At 38.7% G+C, this 19,769-nt stretch overlaps 3 protein-coding genes across 3 annotated transcripts; 1 reads left to right on the top strand and 2 right to left on the bottom strand.

The window, feature by feature from the left end:
- Window positions 1-689: 689 nt before the first annotated feature.
- Window positions 690-4,380, bottom strand: tusc2b (tumor suppressor 2, mitochondrial calcium regulator b). The gene is made up of 4 exons (XM_084062477.1): window positions 4,235-4,380; window positions 3,165-3,404; window positions 2,568-2,688; window positions 690-1,748 (listed from the first exon to the last, which is right to left on the bottom strand). The coding sequence occupies exons 2-4, from the start codon at window positions 3,320-3,322 to the stop codon at window positions 1,683-1,685; spliced, it is 345 nt and encodes a 114-aa protein (XP_083918603.1). The 5' UTR covers window positions 3,323-3,404; window positions 4,235-4,380; the 3' UTR covers window positions 690-1,682.
- Window positions 4,381-6,757: 2,377 nt separating this feature from the next.
- rassf1 (Ras association domain family member 1) lies at window positions 6,758-11,950 on the bottom strand (the record flags this gene model as incomplete). The annotated part of the gene is made up of 6 exons (XM_084062244.1): window positions 6,758-6,907; window positions 7,382-7,497; window positions 8,534-8,819; window positions 9,004-9,108; window positions 10,046-10,173; window positions 11,656-11,950. The coding sequence occupies 6 exons, from the start codon at window positions 11,948-11,950 to the stop codon at window positions 6,758-6,760; spliced, it is 1,080 nt and encodes a 359-aa protein (XP_083918370.1).
- Window positions 11,951-16,830: 4,880 nt separating this feature from the next.
- cyb561d2 (cytochrome b561 family, member D2) lies at window positions 16,831-18,601 on the top strand. The gene is made up of 3 exons (XM_084062329.1): window positions 16,831-17,244; window positions 17,351-17,388; window positions 17,837-18,601. The coding sequence occupies exons 1-3, from the start codon at window positions 17,049-17,051 to the stop codon at window positions 18,338-18,340; spliced, it is 738 nt and encodes a 245-aa protein (XP_083918455.1). The 5' UTR covers window positions 16,831-17,048; the 3' UTR covers window positions 18,341-18,601.
- The last annotated feature ends 1,168 nt before the right edge of the window (window positions 18,602-19,769 follow it).

A 19,769-nucleotide genomic window follows, 5' to 3' on the forward strand; every position in this document is an offset into this window, starting at 1 on the left:
TTGTCAACTCCATAGGGGTACGACTGATAAGCAGATCCGGGTTCATGCTTGATTGATAAAATAAAATGAGGATATTGTCCACATACGATTCGTAGGATATGGCCCTGATTGCTCAAGACGCTCAACCATCAGTCCTGAAGCACAAAAGAAATTAAAATAAAAAGCGGATGAAAATTCACCTTTTCAACCATAATGTATGATTTAGGACCACTACTGTTGTACTGCCCACAGTGCCCGGTTTACACTCAGAACATCTTCTTTTAAAGGTCCACTCAAGTCATTGGCAATCATTAGAGAACGCTATAGCTAACATGTGGTCTAGCATTTTGTATAATATAATAAAACATATTCCAAACAAAAACAATGCCAACATTATGCTGTATGCCTTGAACAAACTCAAAATTGAATTGATCTGCCATCCCAATACTACTGTAGGTAGGCTAACCCTTTTATTTTTCTAATGCTTTATTCAGTGTAGAGACAGGAAACCAAGGGCAGACAAAGAGGAGTGACATGCGACTAGGCCTGTCACAATTATTACATAAACGCCTAATCGTAATTATTTGAGATAATCGCAATTCTTTTGCATAATCGTTTCCATGTTGAAAAACGTTCATATATTTGCAAAAAAAATTAAATAGTGGAAATAGCCGATGTACAAGCTTTACAACTCGTCAGCGACGCGTTGCAAGCTTGCAGATCGGCTATTTCCACTATTGTTTGTTTTTTAAAGTATAAAGGTATTAAATATGTCAGCCATTTCTTTGTATATTTAGGTTATTTGTCATATCTGCCCTGTGCAACTTCCAAGCCTAAAAGCCAAACAGAAATGTAATTTTTAATCATGTGTCCCAGTGTTGAACGTCAAAAACACAATTAATCATTAATCGCAATTATTTGTGACAATTAATCGTCATGTAAAACGTCATAATCGTGACAGCCCTAAGAGACATGCGACATGCACCAACCAGCCGAGCCAACAGACAACTAAGGCTGCCTTTTTCTTCATGTGTACTTATGTCACACATAACTCCAGTCAGTGACAAAACGCTGGCCAATATTCAATTCCTTTTTTTTTTGTGGGAGCCAAATATCAAAACAACAACGTTGGTGTTCCACCCCGCCCCGCCCAAAAAAATAAAACATTGCACCAATAAAGTGCTAGACGAATGGAGCGTCATGTATCATGACCATAATGAATGACTGTGATAATAATGAATGACTGAGCGGACCTTCAACTTCTTCAAGTGTTCAGGAAATCACACCAGCAACCAGGGCTGCTACATTATAGTCAAGACTTTCTTCTTTCTTGAAGTTCGCCTTGTTCATAAGCACGCTGACATACATACTTACAAACACAGACCCTGAACAGTTTGCAGACCGTGTACTGCCAAATCAGATCATTTTCATGTTTTTAGTCTCTGATGTCTTTCAAACATTTTCAGTCCTCAGTGAGCTCTTTTGTGTCTTAGTTGTACACGAGCCACACAGTTCACATGCAGAGGATAAACCCACATGATCTGCCTATCCCACGCAAAGGGCATCAAATATCTTCAAGAGGCCATGATGGTTCGTACAAGGGTCGAGGTTTCCAGCTCTCTAGGCATAACTGGAAATCATAACTGGAAATTGTGGGACGGAGTTGACACAGTGGCTAATCTGAGAACACTCCTCAGACTTCATCAAACTTCACAGAGAACAACTGGAAAATCTACATGAATGCAAGGGTGATCCAGCTTTATCATTCCCTGTAAGAGAAGGCAGAGAGGGAACAATTATTTGAAGTGACAAAATATAAATAAAAGTGTCAGATTAAAGACGTAATTTAACATAGAGCTTCGAAGTCGACTTTGCCACTTTCCCTGACTTTGTCCAAGAAAAAGCGCCCCATTCGACCTTTTCAGTCATCCTCTATCAGGATATATTGCATTTTATGGACTAACCTTACACATATCTGTAATATAAAGGGCTAAAAATACTCTCCAGTAGGGGTGTGCCGATATATCGTCCCACGATATATCGCGATACGTTTTTACAATCATTATAATCAGGCATGCAAACAGCCCCGAGGTGAAAAGGGTGACAACATGTTGTTGTTTTTTAGGGTCAGGTGTCACACTATTGCCCTATTTGGATTGAAAACGGCTATTGTAGCTGAAAAGCTACAAGTTTGCATGTCTGAATAATGCAAAAACAGAATTATTTGTTTGCATTTACTTTTTTCCTCCCCCATATATTTTCATAATAAAAAAAGTGCATATCGTATCGAAGTTGTGAGCCAAATATCGTATCGTATCGTTTGGTGAAATTAGTGTATCGGCACACCCCTACTCTCCAGTCTCCACTGTATTTCAATCTAGTTTAAAGCTACCAGAGTCTGAGCAACAGAACTACAACAATATCCCCTGTGGCAACGTAACCTCTCGCAGCTATTCTGTAGAGCGATGGAACATTTTGTATCTTTATTTGCCCTGTGGTTGCAAGAAAGACAAAACACTGCAGCATTTTAAGTGAACTTTGATTATTTATCTTTGAGCAAACAAGCAGACAATTGTAAAATATTTCACCTGAGGTATCAAGTTTTTCTGAACCCTCTTCAGCTTGGCTCGTTTACGTCCATTCTTTGTCACAATTGTCTCTTCATAGAATTCGTGGGCCAAGTCACCATCCTCATCAAAGTACAAGGAACTGTAGCAGACAAGCGACATTATTAATAATATAGCATCAAGGTCATAACAGTAACGTCAAGTAACTAAACGTTTAACATACCAAGCCATAACTTATGAATTCAGTTGTTTGTAAAAGTTGCTGAAATATCTATGTAAAAACAAGCCACATATGTATTTATATTCTTCAAAGTAACACTTTGCTTTTTCACAGCAAGACATCGAGAAGAGGCTCTCTCTCTGTGTGTGTGAGTGTGTGTGTGTGTGTGTGTGTGTGTGTGTGTGTGTGTGTGTGTGTGTGTGTGTGTGTTGCCAGTAGGCCATGGAAGTAATCCCACGTCTTTGTTTTCAAGTGGGGAAATTCCCACACACCAAATTATATTGTCTCAAATAACCACATTAGTATATTTGAGCCAGTGATTACTTGCACACTGCTGTAATGCAATCCCTGGGTATCTTTCCTAGAGAGCAACATCACGTGACGTAGCCTATATTTACCTTCGTCTAGAAAACACGAAAGGAGTTGCATTTCGGAAGCTTCGTTTTGCCAATGATGATGAGTCTGGGAGGTCATTTCCATCTTTGGTTGGGTCGTCAACACTACCGGAGCCACTAAAAGGCCAATATCCTTTGGATTTGGAGCCACTACCTCCCATCTTCAACTGCGGGACATTATTTTCTTGGTCACAGGCAGCACTCACAGCAGTGTTGTAGATTTACTGTACCAGAGATTCAGCACTGCAGAACAGGAAAGCAAAGGAAATCAATGCAGGGGAAAATGCAAAATTGCAGTACAATAAAAAAAAGAGAGAGATTACATTAAAATCATACCAGTCCATCTAATTTGCAATACAATTTTAGCCATCATATCTGTTCTGACTTGAAAAGCAGAAAAGCCAAAGACCTTGGCTTGGATAGCCTACATTTAGAGAAATGTATGCATGGCTTAAAAATGACTAACAGCATACAAAAATAGATAAAAACGTAAACAGTACATTCCATGCTCAAACAACGTTATGTTAAATTCTAAAAAAAAGATTAGCAGTTGCTAAAACACCAATTTAATAGGCTCTCCCCCCCCCCCCCCCCCCCCCCCCAAACCAGGTCTGCTTATACGTTATAACACAAGAGCTCATGTTATTATTATGTGTCTAAAAGGCAAAGTAAGGATCCACCTCTATTTTGGGTGGAATACCATTTAATTGCTAGTAACGCCGTTGTCGTGCGACGGAGAATAAATATTATGCAACGTTACAACAACACTTCGCTCCAGATTATAATCTCCTGTCAATTACTAAACTATTACAGTACAGTGTTTATTACAATTTGCACTATATGCGCTAAAACCAAGATAGCATTAGCTTGATACATGCGGTTAATCTTTCAACAACAAAATTCACGCTGTATAAATCAACGTTAAGCTTTAGCTATTACTGTACATCATGATACTCCAAAACAGCTGCTGATGTTAGCATGGATGCTAGCTCATAGCTGCTATGGTTGCACCTTGAATGCTAAACAAACGTGGGCTAATAGCTAGTTAACAGCCAGTCTAGTTGAAGACATACCGATAGATGATCTGATTCGTTGTCTGTTGTCTTAATATAATCTTTGATTATGTTGTTGTACTTATGATATGATATTAAGTAGAGATAGCTGTGTTGCTAATGTGCACGAGCTAAGATACAGCTGCTAACCATCCTCTTGCTAACTGACTGACTGACGACTGGACTGACTGACTGGCAACGTAATAATGCAATACCGCCACCAACTGGCACGGAGTGTGAAGGACAGCGAGACATGTGATCACAACTGAAGTATGAAGTGATTGTTTCAGTGGAGGAGCAAACTAAAACCATGATGTTTATTCATTTGATGGTGACTTGGTGAGGGAAGGGAATGAATCATTCCTATTCTGAATGATAGCAGCACCCGAGGGCCGAGGAAATATGTTGCCCCTTTACCTGTCCTGTCCCAAACGGGCTCTTATTCCGCTTACCTCCAGTTAATAATATCGAATTCACTGCATTCTGCCTTGAAAAAACTTAATGCATCTTCAACCTATATCAGAATCAAAATTCTCAAAAAAAAAAATGTATAGGCTACAATTAGATTTTTCAACAATTATATTCCTGTTAAATCACATCTTGGGCCTTGGGGATTTACAATATTGAAGCGAGACGGAGACTTTCTTTTTTCCTGTGACAGTAAGGCTCTCCCCCAATTAGACAAAACCATTGTCTAATTGTATTTTGGCTAACCAATAATCAATACGGGATTGATGGGAAGAAGTACTATTGTCTACTATCAGTATTTTCTATTTGATGTGGTGATTATAATAAGAACTTGGGAGACAGGAAAACACACAGAAGTTACGACCTATTCAAACAATATACATTATTCATCAAATGTAGCAATGATAACTACAGTCAAATGATGATTATCATCCCCCAGTGCATAGAAACTGGAGATTATTTTCTAAGGGCTGTTGTTCTACACCTCTTAAATGTAGTTATCCCTCCCCCTTTAAAAAACTACAATGTCTTTTACCAGTACCAGTTTGGGATAAATCTTTGCTGGCACTGAGAGTTCGTCTTACCCTGGTCTACTTTAGCCTATCAAACCTATGCTTAAAGTTCACCAAAAATCACCAAAACAATGAGTCATTTCAGAGTTCCAATAAGATAGTTAAAGATAGCTCTATTATAAATACATTTTGATTTAGTCCAATATGGTTGTAGTTGGTCTCCCTGCTTCCCTGACACAACCACAACCTTTGACATGATCCTGTTTCTGGTCTGACACAATTTTTGACTTGAAGGTCAAAATTCAATTTCTCCCCAGAGCAAGGAGGCTCTATTAGCATTGGTAAAAGTTTCAGCATGTGTGCAGGAGACCAGGGTTCAAATCCAGGGTAGAGCAGAAAAGTCACATTCAAATAAAATATATTTTTATCACTAAAAACAAAAGCACCAAATAAGTATACAGTATTCTCATCAGTTTATTAGATACTTAGAATACACATTATTTCATGTTCCTACTTTCCCAACTAATTTCACAGTTCCATTAAAGTGCTGACATTTTAATAACAAAAGATGAACTTTACAGTGTATAATTAATTTGACATCAAGGACCGGTAGCACTTAGATACTGTACGTCCTGTCCTCTTCAGAATTCTATATACTGTACATTCCAGTGCAGCAGCATGACCGTGTCTTTCACAGAACTGCATTCAGGTAAGACTAAGAAATTAATATTATTCACACATTTCTGTTCAACAGTTTATTAATGTACAAAAAGTAGTAAGCCTAAGCCTATATATTGTAGTTCTATCCCTGCTTCATTGTGTCCTGTTAACCCGTTAAGACCTGAGGCCGATTCAAAAAATATCTTACTAAATCCTGACAGTTTTCAGAAAAAAACGTATGTTGCTATATCAGTGGTGCTCAAACTTTTTCATGTCAAGGACCCCCAAAAATGATATGTATTTGGCCGTGGACCCCCCATCTCAAAATACCTTTGTGCCAGGGACTCACAGAAGCAAAGATTTGAGTTAAAAATGTTCACCTTGGCCTGGGCCTTAGCGTGACGGTCCAGGCACCCTAGGCTGCAATGCCAGCCTGACAGCGTGTCGCGGGTTCGACTCCCGTTCCCGACGACCTTTGCTGCATGTCACCCCCCATCTCTATTCCAATTTCCTGTCAGCCTACTTTCCCTGTCCCTCTCTAAATAAAGGTATAAAAAGCCAAAAAAAAAATCTTAAAAAAAAAAACAATGTTCACCTTAAAAATATATATACGTATATTCAAAGATTTGCACAGTTTTTTCAAAAATAGCAGATCTACAAGCTCATAGCGCTATGAGCTTATGTATCTGCTATTTTCATATAGCCAAACCATAAAATTATTTTAGAATTATTTGAGATTTTATCCAAATTTTATTAAAATATGGCTAAAATCTCAAATGACACAGATGCTTTCCCCATTTTAATGGGTTGAGCACTTTATTTTCTCTTTCCCTAATGCTGTGAAGCATTCTATTGATTTGTGATGTTATTGATATGTCTATATGTTTAAGTGAGCGGTATGAAATCACCCAGGGCTTGTGATGCTTGCCATGGCTTGCTTCATCTTGTCCCTGGCAACTGCATAGCGCTTCACTATCTGCTGGACGCGCGTCTTTTCCTCGCGCTGAAGAATTCTCAGAAAGTTGTGCAACTCTGGAAGGCTAAATGCATCCCACTGTAGGGGCAAAAAAATGCTTTCAAGTTATCCACATATTAATTTGTAATTTCCTCTGAGCTCTTAAAAGGATCCCTGGCTAATAAGCGAAATATATATTTCCCTCTATAACTAAAATAAAACCCTCAAACACCTCAAATATTTTATTTATTTTAGAAAAGGTTAATCTTTTACTCAATATGGGCAATGCCCATCGCAAGTTGATGATGTCATTTGCCCATGGGTGGTCTTGCCCTATGGAATTTATTGAATGCATGTGCAAAAAAAAACATATTCAAAATATGGATTTGATGCTCATATTAACCTTAGACATCATCAACTTGCGGCAGGCGTTGTCCCTATTGAGTGAAAGACGAACAATTTCTAAAATGAATAAAATATTTAAGGAGTTTTATAATTATAATGTATTAAGACATATTTGGCTTATTGGCCAGGGATCCTTTTAACATCTTGAAGATGAAGACGAAAACTCACATTTACTTCTCCTGTTTCGTTCTCTTTCAGAACCAGACTAAGGACCGTTTCACTGGGACCAGCACAAAGACGCAGGTGGAGGGGACATTCATCATCAGACAGTTTTCGCAGGTTCACTTGGGAAAATAAAGAAAATAAAGCCAGAGTTATACTTAGTTGCACGCAGGTATTGTGGACTGAAAATAGCTGATGTACAACTTGTGGGCTTGTAGATCTGCTATTTTCGGTGCACAACCGAGTATAAATCAGGCCTATAAGAGAGAACAGTGTTTGGTAAATAGATACAATCTAATTCATCAATACTGTAGTCTTCATACTGTACTTGAAATACTCCTAAAACTTTATAATATTCTAGTTGGAGTAGTTCATGAAGTTCAGAGGATCTTTTGTACTCTCCGAACTTAGAGAAAATCCGCCATTTAATTAGCGGCTCAGAGGATAACCCGGCCTGTTATCTGTGGCCGGTAGGCCGAAGATTATTATTTCGGTCAGGCCAGAACGGCAGGGAGGCAGAGTTTACGTTTCCACCCCTGTCTGTCCGTCCGTCCGACTGTCTGTGAGCAGCTAATCTCAGGCACTGCTCCGATTGGCTACTACTGGCTGGCTTCCAAAACTTGTAGGAGGGGCCCTTTTAATGAAAAATGCCACAAATCATAATCTGATCCGATGTACCCCAAATTTAAATCACACATTGAGGGGCGCATCACTTGTGTCCATAGAGGGTGCCACAAAAGCACAAACTTGCACCGTGTGCTGTCACTGCTGTGCACCAGCTTCTTCATGTTCTGACGGCTGCACTCCACGACTAACACATCCGACTAACGCAACCTGACCAGCCAGAGATCTGCGCTCCGAGAAGTGAACCTTCCTAGTTTGGATTCGCTTTGTTGTGGGGTGTCGCTCTGTTGTGGGGTGCAAGCCGCTGAAGGATGGATAGGTTGGGGAAAGTTTTTGTTTTTGTTTTTACGTGTTGCCAAACCTGTCAATAAATAGATGCTGCAACTAGTCCTCATTTTCTATAGGGAAACAAAAAATAATAATAATCATAATAATAATGCGGCAGCCTGTAATGACATTTCATGTCAGATCTTGTTTTTTAATCAATAGAAAATAATTTGAGAAGGAGATCATGAAATTTGAACATGGCATTACCTTGATTTTGTCGCTCAATGCGTTCAAACAGTGAAAACTTTGCAGGGTTGTCCACCACGGTGAATTTGTTGAGCAGTGCTTCTATGACTTCCCGTGCCTGTGTGCGGGAGCTTATGTGCAGGTGTTTGGCAGTGTCTTTAGGGAGGTAAAATGATGTCCGACGTTCTAGCCTGCCCTCCTGTTGACCCCCTTCCTGTGTCAACGACATCTTGGGAGGTGGGAGAGAGATAGGTCGAGTCAACTGGAAATGGACCTTGACGAATCCAGTGTACGACCCATCCTTATTCTGCGAGGTGAGTGGATATATAAATGACAACATTGTGAGTTAATCACAGTGATATACACAAGTAACAAATAACAATATAAAATGTAAATGCAAAAGACAAAATAATAATAATAATAATAATTATTATTATTATTATTATTTGTGCAAACTCAAATAATACATCAATTACAAATATATCACTTACGATCACCATGTAGTGGTTGCTGCTAATCTGAACATTATATTCTTTGACCTTCTGCTGAATTTTGCCAACAGTCAACTGTCGCTTATCCCAACCGAATTGGTCGTCCTGAAAGGGAGAACAGATAAATACAATGTAGAAGATAGGCCACATGATGTCATGGGAGAGCTTGTCTTAAAAGCTTACAGGCAGCATTGATGAAGAACACATAAAGAACACAACTTACACACATGGTGTTCACACATCAATTTACACACAAGTATAGAAATTATTGGGCATAAATACGTTTTAATAGGGCATTAGTTATAAGATCATAATCATTCTTGCGTAAGGAAACACTTTGGATATTTAATGAGCATAGGAGTGTCAACAATGCACCGTATATAAATACAATTACATTTCATATTTACAGTAAAAATGTTCAGGCACTCCTACACATATACAGATAAATATTACAAGTATGGAATGGATGACAAGAAATAGAGCATTAATGTAAACGTACAAGTACAAACATTGAACAGTTCAATAAAAATCCAATTATAATTAGTTGATTGCATGAATTGCTCCATGGTGTTTCTGCCTTGGCTTTGGCGCTCCAATGAACACAATTGTCTGTGATCATGACATGAGTGGGAAGCATGCGGGGGATTCTTTGTCAATGTACTGCACTCCTACAGGTTTTGGTAAAATAAACAAGACAGTCTAATAACGCCATATGGCTTCTCTGTGCAACGGAAAAGGCTTTGAATCTAAAATCTTCTTCAGTCTTACGGTATAGTGGCCGAATTGCGTTCATTCATCCTTTACATTGGGATACAGTGATTTGCATATATTTTTGAGCAATGCCTACACATCACCAATGATGTGCTAACAGGCTCTAACATGAGCTTTGTGTGCTAATGCTGATGAGCTGTGAGTGGTGTAACATCATCAGCTGACTGCTCACTGTATGCTGTATGTCTGACTGAAAATCCACAGAATGTAATGTCATGTAAATTACATGACATTTGCTAGTATAACTACATTTGCTTAAAGTGTTTCTTACCACATTTGTATCTGTTTCTAGGGTGTCTACAGATACATCTGTTTCTTGGCCTGTTGATGTGCTGATTTCTGGGCTGCAGTGTAACTGGATGAATGGGCGGCAGCGGTAATGACAGGTGTAGCTGCAATCTGAGAGGGGGGAGAGAGAAAAAGAGAGAGAGAGGAGAGAGAGAGCGAGAGAGACGGAGAATTTATCATTAGTGGAAATATACATAGCAGATTTGCATCACCTTTCTAGTTTCCAGGCTCTGAGTGTCTGAGGATCAGAAATTAGTTTGCAGTACTGTATCTGCTGATAGGCCAACAAATATATTTGGTGCAGATCTCATAAGGCTTTTGCCGGCTTCGGAAGGGCTTGCTGAACCGAAAATAGTTCGGTGAGGACTATAGTGTTTTATACTGAATGCTACACCCTGCCCACTCAATATTCTGCTTGGATCTCCGGTGTTTGTTTGTTGTCAATCTCCGACGTACTTTCATATCATTTCTGGCGACAGACACAGTATGTGCTGCCTCTCTCCATTAATGAATTGCCATCTGGCTGTGTTTGTTGTAATGACACAGACGAGATAAGGGCTACAGTACACTATTTATTTTCTGACTGTCGTGCCGGTCAAGACTATGCAGAAGAGCAAAGAGGGACAATACAGATGGCAGGTACGGAGCCTCAATACATACATACATAAGCAAAGCAACATACATTACATTTATAGTCGCACAGAGAGGGATTATCCACAGCCATCGTTAACAGTCCATGGTATGTTGCTGACAGATGGCGGAAATAAAACAAGCAAAAATCACGAGTGCATTGAGTGCAAATATTGAAGATGCAAGAACTACTGAACAAAGTTCAGAAATGCCCTGCCGAAGTTCTTAATGACCTAATTTTGCTCTTATTGACAGACCTACCCTAGCCGAACAAAGTTGGGCATTGGTTATGCTGCAGCTTGTAATGAAAGAATAAGTGAATACAAATGTGTTAATTGAGTGTATTATATACTTTGTATGAGACTTTGAAGTTGATTATAAACTACTTGCCTTTCTATTTGCTTTAGCCAGCTTTTTGGGCCATCTTGATGGCTCAGGAGGCTCATCACGTTTGTTATGCCATGGCTTTTGCTCATATCATGTCCTGTCATTCTCCACTCTATATGTTGACTGATAAAGCACAACTCCTCCCTTAAACAAAAACATTCCCATGAAGCTCCCCAGAGCTTCCTGCTGATAGGGTCAAGCTCTGAGATAATGTTTTGCCTGTTTGAAAAAATAACACATCCATTTTTTTTTGTTTTTTTGTTACAATCCTGGAACTTTGGAAATGATGAAAATATCATGAATAGGTTAATCTATTTGAGAATGAAAATGTACTGGACCTGTCCATACAGGAAGCAGCCATATACTTGGGCTGAGTATTTTGAGCCTGTTAAGGGTAATCATAATTTGTGCACGTAGTTCCGTATGAATTCTATGAGGCTAATTATTTGGAAGACGGAACTATCAAAGTTAACCATGGCTACTGCATCTTTAAGCTCCTTTGCAGAATCGTAATTACTCAAGACAATACAAATCAGTTTTATCCTATCTGTAATTAACTGCATTTTTTTTACTCACTGGCACAGCGTAGGCTCTGTTTGTAAAGACCCCAGATGAAGTCTCCACACAGGTCACACCAGGTGAGATGGGTGTAACTGCAAGGCTGGAAGTCATGTCCCTCGGCCGCCTCTCCTGGCCAACGCAACGGTCCCTCAATAGTTACAGTATCTCCAACCATATGGACAACCAGGGACTGGCCGGGTTGCCTCAGGGTTAATGGTGGAGGGGCTGCCCGGATTGAAGGGGTAGCTAGCTCAATATGATCCTCCCTTTGACTGAGGTCCTTCAGCTCAATCAGTTCACCTTTAGACATCTTGTCCCTGGCACGGAGAGTCACATGTCACGTGAACACTCGCCATCCAGAGTTATCATGAGTTTATAGGGATCATGTCCAGACTTATGAGTTTATAGGGAACCTCTCGACATGTCATCTCAACAACCTTCATGAGGACCTGAAAAACGTCAGATGATGATCCAGCTTTATTTCTTGATTCATTCCATTTTGAGGTGGATTTGTTGTGGATTAACAGGTGGCCAGAGAGTCCTTGGTCCTGCAATTGTTTCCACAACATATAGTGAAAGTTAGTAACAACAACAACAACACTTGCTGTACATATTATACAATATTCCAGCGCTACGATGGGTCAGGACCCGAAGTGGGGTCATACATTGACAACTGGAAACGTTTAAATGTATCCTTCCCATTAAGAAGACATTTTCTTCATGTTTTAATTCAGATTCTGGCCATGGTTATAGGCTACCAGTATTTTCTTTGTGCTTCCATTTACAAATGTGTAAAGAAACACTTCCGTAGGTTTTAAACTACATTGACAAGACACAAGCATCACAGCATTGTAAATATGTTTTCTATGCTTTATTTTTTTTTAAAATATGCTTAATTTAAACTTTTAAATTGCACTATATATCAAAACATTTCCCCCATAAAATGAGGTCCTCCTGGTATAAAAAAGATTGAGAACCCTTGCTACTGTATGTAGCCTATACTATATTTCGACAAATGTGTAAAACATTGCCAGTTTCCCCAAAATAGGAACGCCAGGGTTTAATTTCAATCCACCTACACACACACACACACACACACACACACACACACACACACACACACACACACACACACACACACACACACACACACACACACACACACACACACACACACACACACACACACACACACACACACACACACACACACACACACACACACACACACACACAAAAGAGAGATAAACCTTTATTATGGAATGGATTCATGAGATTATATTGAAATGTAGGGCAAAATGGCAGTTATAATCCTGTACAAACTGGGGGAACTCATATTCATATTGCTTTATGTGTCGCTGTAAAACAGCAGCATTATTCTAGAAAAAGGAGTTCAAGCACTCTACTCTAGTACAATTTTGAGGTTGTACTAGTTTACTTGAGTATTTCCATTTTCTTATATACTTCTACTCCACTACATTTTGGAGTCACATGTTATTATTTTTACTCCACTACATATTGATTGGTATAATTAAAATAAGCCCCTCCTTTGACAGCTGGAACATATAGGCTACACATTAATGCATCAGTAATATTGTTCTGAAATGAACCATTCTGTGCAATGAGTAGGCTTACTTTTACTTTTGGTGCTTTGTATCCTAATACTTTTACTCAAGTCAAATTTGAAAGTATTTCTACACTGTGGTATTTCAAAAATGTACTTCCTCCACTGCCAGACTGCCAGTAGGCTATAGTAGGCTACTGGATAATTTCCTTAAAATGATTTGAGTGCACACGGTGCCGTATTACATGACATTTAATTAAAATTTAAGTCATTATAAAAAATGTATACAACAAATATAGATCTTACTAGCGGTACATGCATGCTATGATAAGCATTTTGCAAACACAAAAGGGAGAAGCAGTGGAAGGAGGTGTGCATGGCTGCATGCAAGTTGCAACCTGTTTAGGTGTTTTGTGTCTACTCTAAAATGAATTTAAAACTGTATCTAATTCTATATTGTTAAGCCTACTAACATCGAGACAAAATAAGCATTTTCTTTTTGTTCAATTGAAATCAACATACATGTGTAGCCTACTTTGTTGGAACTTTGTTTAACATGTTCCTCCTGAGTTGCATTGTGACTTGAATATGAACAAACTGCTCAATCTGCCAACTGGGTCACCTCATTCACACAGCGGGGCAACAAGGGCACATTGTAACAGCCTCACCAAAGAACCTGTCTATTTCTATAACTTATGTAGTGTTAAAGTTTAGTGTGTAAAGGCTACTGTCAAAATATTAGGCTATCTTTCATTTATTACAACATCATGCATCACCAACTCAAAACAACCAGCAGGTCCGTCTTAATGTCCTAATCCTATAGGTTGATCTAAAACGGGAACAGCCTGATGATGATAAATGTATTCTGCTCTCCTGACATAAAATGCTGAACATCCTTACCTCAGTATATTCACCATGCAGCCACACAGAGAAGCGTTTCTGAATGTAGAGCAGTGGATCAGTTAGTTATGGTTAGATAACACATCGCTTCGATGCACAGTGTCCCAGTGGCCGGTGCACGCTCCTCCACTCGCGCATGCACACTAGCCTATATGTCACTCACCGGATTAGGCTAGCTACTGTTTAATCCAGGGTAGCCTATTTATCAGTGGTGGGAAAGTAACTAAGTATATTTACTCAAGTAGCCAACTGTAAGTAGGCTAGAATGTTGAGGTTTCTTTTATTTTTTTACTTAACTAGTATTTCCAATTTTCAATACTTCACTCTAGGCTACATCTCAGAGTTTTTTTGTAGACTATACTTGCTCCACTACAATTATATGAAAACTAGTTACTTTGTAGATTTTGGTTATTATTACAAAACATTGACCACTTCAAAGCGACGCGTTGTGAGCTTGTGTATCTGCTATTTTCAGAAGATTTTATATTTTAGACATTTGAAAACTTGAAATGGGACATTCTGCATATTGAGTAATTTTACTTTTGGTACTTTAAGTATATTTTGATGCTGATGCTTTTGTATTTTTACTCAAGTACATTTTGAATAGGCCTACGGGACTGCTACTACTTGTAACAGAGTAGGCTATATCTACAGCAGTATTGATACTTTTATTTAAAACATGTGAGTACTTTTTCCACCACTGATCCAGGGCCTGGTATTTTATTACCTCCAGAAATAGCCTATATGACTCATGGGTCGGGGTCTTTAACGTTTTCCAGGCCAAGGAAGGACCCCTTAGCTGAGAGGGACCACCACATTTTGTGTAAAATTGTGTTGCAGATTAAACTTTTCATAGATTCTATAGCTTCATAGACTTGTTTGACAGTATAGGCTAGCCGCTATCATCAGGGTTGTGTAAATTAATGTTTTTTGTTTGTTTGTTTACGGATTATATTTTTCATGTTGGATGTTATTATGTTAATGTATTTGAAGATATTTATTTAAACCATAAACCCTCAATACTTGGTAAACTTGACCTTTGGTTCTGTACTTGGACTACTAGGGTTCAACCAGTGATTCATGTAAAAAAAAATTAAGAAAAAAAAAGTTCCTCTCACACAAAGACCCCCCCTCCCCCATAGTAATTTGCCTTCAAAGTGTCTAGCTCAGATTTTGTTCAAGAACATACATTTAGCATACATAAATCTTTTTACTCATATTGTTAGTTTTTCTTAGGGCATAATAAGTTACTTGAAAAGCCTACATCGCTTTAAAACAAGTTGTTTTGTGCACGCTCATAGCGTCTGATGTGACAGATCATAATGATATAAAACAAATCCTATCACTTCCTGTCGATTTGATCCCTGATAGCTGATCAAATCGACAGGAAGTGATGCCCACCATGCCCTAGGAAACTTGTGGATAGGCCTATGGTCTAAACTTAACAAACCTGTTGTTTTAGTTGTTAAGTAGGCCTATTGTTAGATTTTTGGAACCGTAGTCTTTTAATATAGCCTAATTAATGAATAGGTTTATTTAGAAATCAGGCCTGGGGGAAAGCCTTGAGGTTCAAATATGGTGTCCTAAGCGTAGCCAAGCCTACTTGTTCTATGGGCTATTATATTTATTTATTTATATTTTCCCCTGTGGTCAAACACTGTATAGCTATAGCAGTTATTATTAGCAGCACACAGAGATAGAAACTGAAAACAAGCAAAATGTGCAGAATGCATCCATGTGTTGTGACTCATGTCTATCTAGATGCCTTGACTGGTCCAACCGCTGAGTCACACTCTTAGGTAGAATTGGAGCACAATAACCAGGGAATGGGTGAACAGTGAGTGTCCATTGAGAAGTTGGATTGGAATGAGTGGTATATTGGTCTCTAAGACATTGCAATGTTAAACTATATTGCAGTGGTGGAAAAGGTATTCACATGTTTTACTTCAGTAAAAGTAGGCCTATCAATACTGCCATGTAGAAATACTCTGTTGCAATTAAAAGTCCAGAATTACTTGAGTAAAAGTGCAAAAGTATTGGTATATATATGTAGGCTATATGGTAGCCTATATAATATAACATAATTCAAAAATATGTTTTAGGCCTATATATACTGGATGTTTATTCAAACACATTATAATTGCATTATAAATGAAGGCTATATCACTCTACCAAATGTTTTAAAACATTTTATGATAAGAAAGACCACCTTCCCGATCCATAACTTGAATTAAAACTGATGAGGTTCTACTTAATGACTACTACAGTGGTTCTCGACATTTTTAGGTTGACTACCTCCAAAATAATCATATTTGAACTGGAGACCTCCCACCCTGACAAGCACTTAGAATTGTAGGTGTTGACTCGGTTCCACAGATAAATATTGTGAAAATGTTCACCATTTTTGCTTCTTTCTTATATTATTTGACCATTTGAAACAATGTTTGACCACTTTTTATAGTATATAGTTTGCTGATTATTTTTGATGAAGTAATGGTCTTTCTTTCTTTTCTTTCTTTAGGTATTAAAAAGGTCTTAAAAGGCCTAAAATTGTCACTTCACTGTCATCTGGGACCCCCCCGCCCCCCAAAAAAATCGTGTGGGTAACCCTGGGGGTTCCGACCCACAGGTTGAGAACCACTGGACTACTACACCAGTTTACACTACTACAAACTTCCTTTCCCAGCATGCACTTGGGGAAAACAAGGAAGCGTCCACGTCAGAAGATCACTACTATTATGAGACCGCATCTGAACATTTTTACTTATATAAATATGTAGCCTATGTATCTTACCATGAATGGTATCACACAAATGACGGTCTCTTTAAGATGAAAAATTCGGCACTATAAATATCCCTAAATCCCCACATTTGGGGAATCAATGATTTCTAGTATTTGGAGGAAAGATGAAACTCAACCGTAAATGAAAGTTCACTTGAGGTAATGTTATCAAACCAGCGCCTGGTTATTGATTCACTGATTGCGGGCCAACTGAGCAAAATGGCCCAGATCAAAGCATCGGAACCCGAGCCTCCTCGGATCAGCTACAGTGTTGCTAGAACTGCCTGCGTGGTACTGACCCACTTTACATGTGTTGTCTTTACGGGGTTCATTGCAGTTCTGTCACGACCAGGGTCAAGTGAGTGGCTCTTTTCTTCTTCTTCCCATATCCATATCTCACCGTGGCTTTTGCCCATTCATTATTTTTTATTTGTTTAATAAATCTAGTTATTTTTTTTTCTTAGGTTGGTTTTCTTGGCATCCTTTCCTCATGACACTGGCAGTAAGTTGATGTTATTATCAGTGTGTTATCAACCTGGAACATGACTTTGAAAGAGTTTCATCACATTATTTAGTATGCTAACTGGTAACTGGATAGGTGGACACTAGGGACATCTGGGCCTCTCGATGTAAAAGTGGCTATTTTGTCCAAAATGTTAAAAAATAAAATATTTGAAAAATGTTCTATAAAGTATACATGATTAGAACATGCTTAAACATTCGACAATTAAGGTCTAATATTTATAAAATTGCTACAAACCCTGTATATCCAGTCATTTTGGGGTATAGACAAGAAGTTGAAGGATAAAATTAAGTCTGATAATGATCATGCACCATGCATGTTCTCATCATGTGTACTTTACATTACTTTCAAATATTACATTTTGGAGCCCAGATGTCCCTAGTGCCCACCTATCCCGTATCCTGCTAACTTATACTTTCTCTAACAGTTCGTCTTCTTCATGACTGAAGCCATCCTCGTCTTCTCTCGCCACGGCTCCCCTATCAGGAAACTTCCACATAAAACCAAGGGCCGCCTCCACTGGATCCTGCAGTGTCTCTGCGCTTGTTGCGCTGCCCTGGGCCTGACGGCCATCAGCTACAACAAGCACCTCAATGGAAAAGCCCACTTCACCTCATGGCACGGCCTCCTTGGCCTAGTGACAGTCTGTGTCGTCGGGGTGCAGTCGCTGGCAGCTCTACCCCTGATCTATCACTCTTTAGCCAAGGGATGGTCCCTGGCCAAGTTGAAGCGCTACCATGCAGCATCTGGTCTCATCACATATCTCCTTGGTAGTGTGAGTGTTTTCCTGGGCATCTGTTCCGCCTGGTTCACCGCATCCGTAGGGACATACACGTGGTACCTGTCAGCACTCTGCCCGGCTTTTGCTGCCCTGGCTATAATGAGTCAAGTGACAAATGCTTACATGCTTAGAAAACGCTTGCAATCCTGACAAAGTCCATAATAACATTCAAAATCACTGTGTTTGATTGTGTTATACAATCATATTGATACTGTTTCTAGTATTTGTAATGATGACCAAAATATCTTTTTTTTAATTCTATTACGGAACTATGACATTTGCACAGTTATGTTGTTTGTAAATAAGATTCATGTATCTGATATATGAATTCTGATTGTTTAATTATTTCTAGACTGAATCCCAAAATATATAATGCACAATGCTTCAATTAAAAAATGTACCTACTATGCACACTGCAATAGAAGAGTGTTTTATTGTTAAAATAACATTGATAACACAGTCATATTCTGCTCCACTCTAGGCTGCATATACGAAATGACAGTTCTTACTGGATCAGCCGTCTATGGATCAAAGTGAACAAAAGGGTTAAAAAAATGTAATTACAAAAAGGTGATAGAATATATTTTTCCATCATAAATAAATAAATTTGGTAAACACATTGAAATAAGGAACAAATTGCCAGAGGTGAGCCAACACCAATCAGAAGTTATAAAAACATTTAAAAAATTGAAATAGTCTCATGAAACATAAAAAAATATGCACATTAAAATAATTTGATATGACAGACAGGGCTTGTTTATACACGGATAGCTATAATATTTCACAATCTGTCATATACTGTAGATTCAGATGAGGTGTTTCCAACTGATTTGAGAAGACTTGAGAACAAAGGCATGGGGCCAGAATGATTTACATGTTGAGCAGATATGATCTTTAGTCAAAGTGCCAGCTCTGTATCTTAGACAAGACAAACTAATCAGGCAATGCTCAAGACAGGCTTGAGCACACGATGTTAATGAGAAAAACATGACATACAGACCAATAGATAACGAGCCAGCAGCAAATGTAAAATGTGTACAGTGTCGTGTCTGGGGGATTTGAGGCACAAAAAGGCCCTGCAAAAAAATTATATATATGACACATTTAAATTCCATAGTGAATGATGTAATGTTACATTATCCAGTGTTCTCATAGTGTTGATAAACACTGCTTCTAGCCTGTATATCAATGGTGGAAATGGACCTCTCAACCCTAATCACCTTGAGGTGTCGGTACACTAGGCTACTACAGGCCAGAGACCAAAAAATACATAAAATTCCTAAGTACGGTGTAACTACACTTGTTACTACTGGAATAAAGCTACTTCGGTTTAACTGCTTTTAGAGACACTTTTATGAAAAGCTACCTCACACATCAAATTGTAAGGCCATCAAAAAACCTTCTGCCACAGTTCTTTGTGGTTGAATATTCATGGTTGTGGATTTGTGATAAGTGGCTAGACTGGCTACATATGGTACGCTTCAGATGTACGGAGATAAGCTGCACAATACGACAGCTTCCACAGTTTGGGAAATATTTATCCTCAACAAGTTAGTGAAAGTGTTTTTAAAATGACAAG

Source organism: Gymnoscopelus microlampas, assembly GCF_963454915.1.
Source record: "Gymnoscopelus microlampas genome assembly, chromosome: 7".
NCBI classification, from domain to species: Eukaryota; Metazoa; Chordata; class Actinopteri; order Myctophiformes; family Myctophidae; genus Gymnoscopelus; species Gymnoscopelus microlampas.